The sequence below is a fragment of the Dryas octopetala genome, chromosome 5, assembly GCF_963921425.1.
Source record: "Dryas octopetala chromosome 5, drDryOcto1.1, whole genome shotgun sequence".
NCBI classification, from domain to species: domain Eukaryota; kingdom Viridiplantae; phylum Streptophyta; class Magnoliopsida; order Rosales; family Rosaceae; genus Dryas; species Dryas octopetala.
In genome coordinates this window covers 10996735-11000868 of record NC_141370.1, presented here as the reverse complement: position 1 = coordinate 11000868, position 4134 = coordinate 10996735, and the positions used below count along the sequence as shown (strand labels likewise).

At 37.4% G+C, this 4134-nt stretch overlaps 1 protein-coding gene across 1 annotated transcript; it reads right to left on the bottom strand.

Annotated features, from left to right (window-relative positions):
- Positions 1-414: 414 nt before the first annotated feature.
- HKL3 (hexokinase-like 3) lies at positions 415-4134 on the bottom strand. Its single transcript, XM_086245389.1, has 9 exons — positions 3857-4134; positions 3610-3760; positions 2607-2792; positions 2169-2243; positions 1933-2088; positions 1635-1733; positions 1421-1551; positions 966-1047; positions 415-744 (listed from the first exon to the last, which is right to left on the bottom strand). The coding sequence occupies exons 1-9, from the start codon at positions 4132-4134 to the stop codon at positions 415-417; spliced, it is 1488 nt and encodes a 495-aa protein (XP_086101515.1).

The following is a 4134-nucleotide window of genomic DNA, read 5'->3' as shown; positions in this document are numbered from 1 at the left end:
ATCATAAGTCGTGTTTTGACACTTCTCAAGTCATATTCACACAAGAAACTAGATGAATTGACAAGCAATGATGAATCTCTAGAATTATATTGAACTTCCATAACTTGTTAGTCATTAAAATCTGGAATATATGTTCCATGAGAACTTGTACAAGTTAAAGCATAACCTCACTTTCTTCTGCAAGTGACACTGTGTTACAAAACTGCAATCTTCTTACTAAAATGAACATAGCCAAAATGTTGAAGATGTTTCCTACAAAAGGATCTAGCACAGGTCTTCAAGTTGATCTAGAGCTAATTTAGCAGAGAATCAGAATACAACAATAAAAACAGAAATCATAAGAAAAATGTGACAAAAATGTTTGGCTTGATTTTTTCTCTTGCTCAAAAGAAATGTATTCTTAAATAATTAACTTCAAGTATCAAAATTCTGCTTTCTGCATTGAGTTGCAGCGAGAAATAGGGATCCAGTTCCTGAACCACCATGAGAATGTTCAATAACAACATTGTCTGAAAGATCCTTCCCAAGCATTTCCCACACACAACTGTTGAGGTAATTTCTAAAGACTCGGTAGTGCTCGTAAAGCCCACCTTCCACAGTAACAAAACTTTTCTTGCTTTCGATTTTCCCAAGCTTCTTTATTATCCCAACAATGCCAGCTGCAGCAAGCCGAGCCCCACGTTCTGTAACGATGTCACAAACCTCAGCAACAACTTCCCTCACCCTTGGAGTAGATTTAGTGATCTGGGAATGGAGCATAAGAGTTAAGTATTTAAGTATTGTGCACATCATAAAGATTGAAAACTACTTCAGGTCATTTCTTTTGTGAGAGCTGATTTTATAAATAGTTTAGAACCAGTTAGTTTTTTTTTTTTTTTTCACAGTTTGATTACAATAATATGACTTATTGTTTCTTTTATACTCTTTTAGTTATTGGTTTCGTACTTCTTTGTAAAGACACATACCCCAAAAACTTCCTTCAGTTTTTCACCTACAACTTCATGATTTTCTGATGTATCTTGATGCATGGCAGCCATATCAGGTGACCTAGATGAAATGACAAGTGAAATATTATTAGCAGCTGAATGATTCTATGGATCCAATATTGCCAAATTAATTATAGATCTTCTGCAATTTTTCAACACAGTATTATATCCTTTCTTTCACTGTTCCCATTTGATTTAAACCAGCAATTAGTAAAACTAAGATGCTCTAGAATACTATCTTGCTTTGCATCATGAAGACTATTGTGTATTCCATACCAATTAAATATGCATAACTTTTCAAACAAACAGAAATTCAATGTCATCATGTTGTTGGCCATTGCATATATAGTTGCTATATGTTTCTAAATTTTGAAAAACTAGAAGGTGATGCAGCTAATAGGAATAATCCATTCACATTAGGATTTGTTCTGCACCTCAATTGGTAAGGAGTCATGAGTTTTGAAGGTACAGAGTCTCCAAATAATGCTGTTTCCTGAGCCATCTTCAGTAATACTCTTCTAACAATTTCTCCCAGATACATTCCTGAAATCAGCTTCTCAAATCTCTGAGGCAAAACAGGATTAGAACAAACGCAAAAAAAGTTGTGCATTTCGATAAAGCTACCTTGGAATGCAAGAGTTGCCTTACCCGAAATCTGGGATTTGAGCTTTCAGCATCTAAACAAGTGTCAAATATGGTTATTGGAAGATGATGGGAAGTGAAATCTCCCCACTGTGTGCTAATTACCTGAAAAACTAAGCAGATATGTAAACTGTGCTGTTCACTTACTATGCGATGAGTAGTGCTATAATGACAGTGTTCCGTTTATTCAAATCTGGGCCCATTCTAAATCAACTGACACATCATTTGGTAACTAAGTTTGAACAAATTTGGTGACCCTCCATTTTTGAATGCTATGCAATAAAGAAGTGCCATAATCACTAACCATCTCTCCTAACTTAGGTGATGGACCATGCCATTGGAGAGCTGCATCTGCTGGTTCTAAATAAACAGCATCTGTGCCCATGGCTAGAGTAACTGCAGCCACACTTCCTCTGTTATAGTATCTACCTCCAGCCAGATTTCCTACAGTATCATCAACCTGCTCAACAAGATGTACAGCTGAATCAAGTTGTTAACATATGGGAGTCACATTAACCAAGGGATCAGCTGTATGCTTACCATTGCATAAACGCGCAAGTTTACACCATGTTCCACCAGAGCTCTATTGAAGTCATTCACCAACTTCCTTTCAACCTAATCCCATTGTATTATTGTAAATATGTAGATGATATATTAAAACTGTTAAACAACCAATTTACCCCAAAAGCTTAAGTTGTAAAGTGATGGGCCAACAATGTATATCAAGCTAACACTCTCCTTCACGTGCAGCCCCACCTTGCATGTGGAGGGTGTATGTCTGACACTAAAAACCTAACTCTGATACCATGTTAGACACAACCACTGTGCCCCAAAAACTTAAGCCGTAAGGAAATGATCTAACAATATATATTAAGCTAATAAAAACTTTGTGCAATTATCAAGATTAATTGGAACAAATATGTTTCGCTAATTCTTGTACTTAGGCATGGGGGGGGGGGGGGGGTAAATAAACTCAACTGTGCTGTCAGCTGCGAAACTCTTCCATTTGATAGCGGTTGAAGAGGTGGCCACAGCTTGGTGCACAGGACATGATACTATGCAACCCAGTTTCTTCCCTTTTGTTGTTGCATCTTTTTCTTTTTTGTTCTCTGGATAAGCTGAAATAAACTTTCCAAGCTCCACAGCAATAAAATCAAACAATTCCTGACAAACCAGAACATTTCAGATCCATCTATGCACTGTAGCCCATAAAACACATTTTGATCACATTCAAATTTTAAGGTGTAAATGTTCGTAAACTTAATTGTGGCAATGCATCATCTTATGTAGTAGAAACCAATGCATAAAAGAACACTGGATGGCTATTAGGAATGAATCAAGAATGTACATCAAATTAGCATTCTCTCTTATGTGCAGTCGCATCATGCACCTGCATGGTGAGGTTGACAAATGCAAAACACATTAACACACATTGATCAAATTCCAATTTTAAGGTGTAAATAAATACTTAATACTGACAATGCATGATCTTATTTAGTAGAAACTAATGTGTATAAAAAAAACATTTAGGAGTGAATTAACAATGTATATTAAATTAGAACCCTCTCTCACGGACAGTCCCATCATGAACGTTAAGAGGCTGACAAATGTAAAGTAGCCCCCATTAGTAAATAAATGGGGACAAGTAGTATTAATTGGAGGTTTCCAATTAGTATTTCCTTGAACCAGATATTATATATCGAGCAAAGAATCATTACCAAAAGTCAAAAAGAAGAATCATCTTTGAGCTAGTCCAAATTCTTAAAAACTATACCTAGTGTTGTTCATTATCAATAATGGTAGGTAAACCAAATTTTGTACTATTTTTTTAATAAGGTGAGACTTACTTGTGTCGGTGAGTTAGACATCTATTAGAGATGCGGTATACATACTAAAATGTGGTCTCCATAATATTACTTATACATCGTTCATTCACTCAAAATTTGTCTATGATTTGAACAACTTTGGAAAAACTATATACCTTAGAAGTACCAGCCATGAGATTAGAGGGAATGGGAATCTCCTCCCTATGCAAATCTGAAATGGGTTTGTTCTTCCCTCCAAGTCTGGCACACAAGATCAAGAAGTTGGTCCCCCGCAAATTCACTCCATAATACAATCCTTCCTCATCTCTGCCACCACATCACAACATCTCAAATCAAAATTTTACTTCCATTGAAATTAGCAAGAGAGAAATTATCTATCTATATACGATCCAATTCAAGTACCCAGTTGGGAGGGAAGCAACATATGAAACCAGCATGCTGAGAGTTGTGCTACTTCCATTGGAAGCAATGGAGGCTTTCATGTCAGCTACTAAGGCATTGGCCACCTGCCACAGCTTTGGCACCGGAGTCGAGCAGTCCCTCGCAAATTTGCGTAGGATTTTCTGTGTACTCCTCCACTGCTGCTGTTTCTTCCGCCTCCACCGCCGCACTAAGGCTGCCACGGCCGCCACCGTAGCGGCTGCGCCCACTGCTGCCACCGCCACCACCTCCTTCCTCAT

Coding starts and splice junctions, on each gene's coding strand:
- HKL3 (XM_086245389.1), bottom strand. CDS start 4,134: ATGAGGAAGGAGGTGGTGGCGGTGGCAGCAGTGGGCGCAGCCGCTACG. Junction 1,552..1,634: donor GCTCAAATCCCAGATTTCGG/GTAAGGCAACTC, acceptor GTTTTGCCTCAG/AGATTTGAGAAGCTGATTTC. Junction 745..965: donor AACTGAAGGAAGTTTTTGGG/GTATGTGTCTTT, acceptor CTCCATTCCCAG/ATCACTAAATCTACTCCAAG.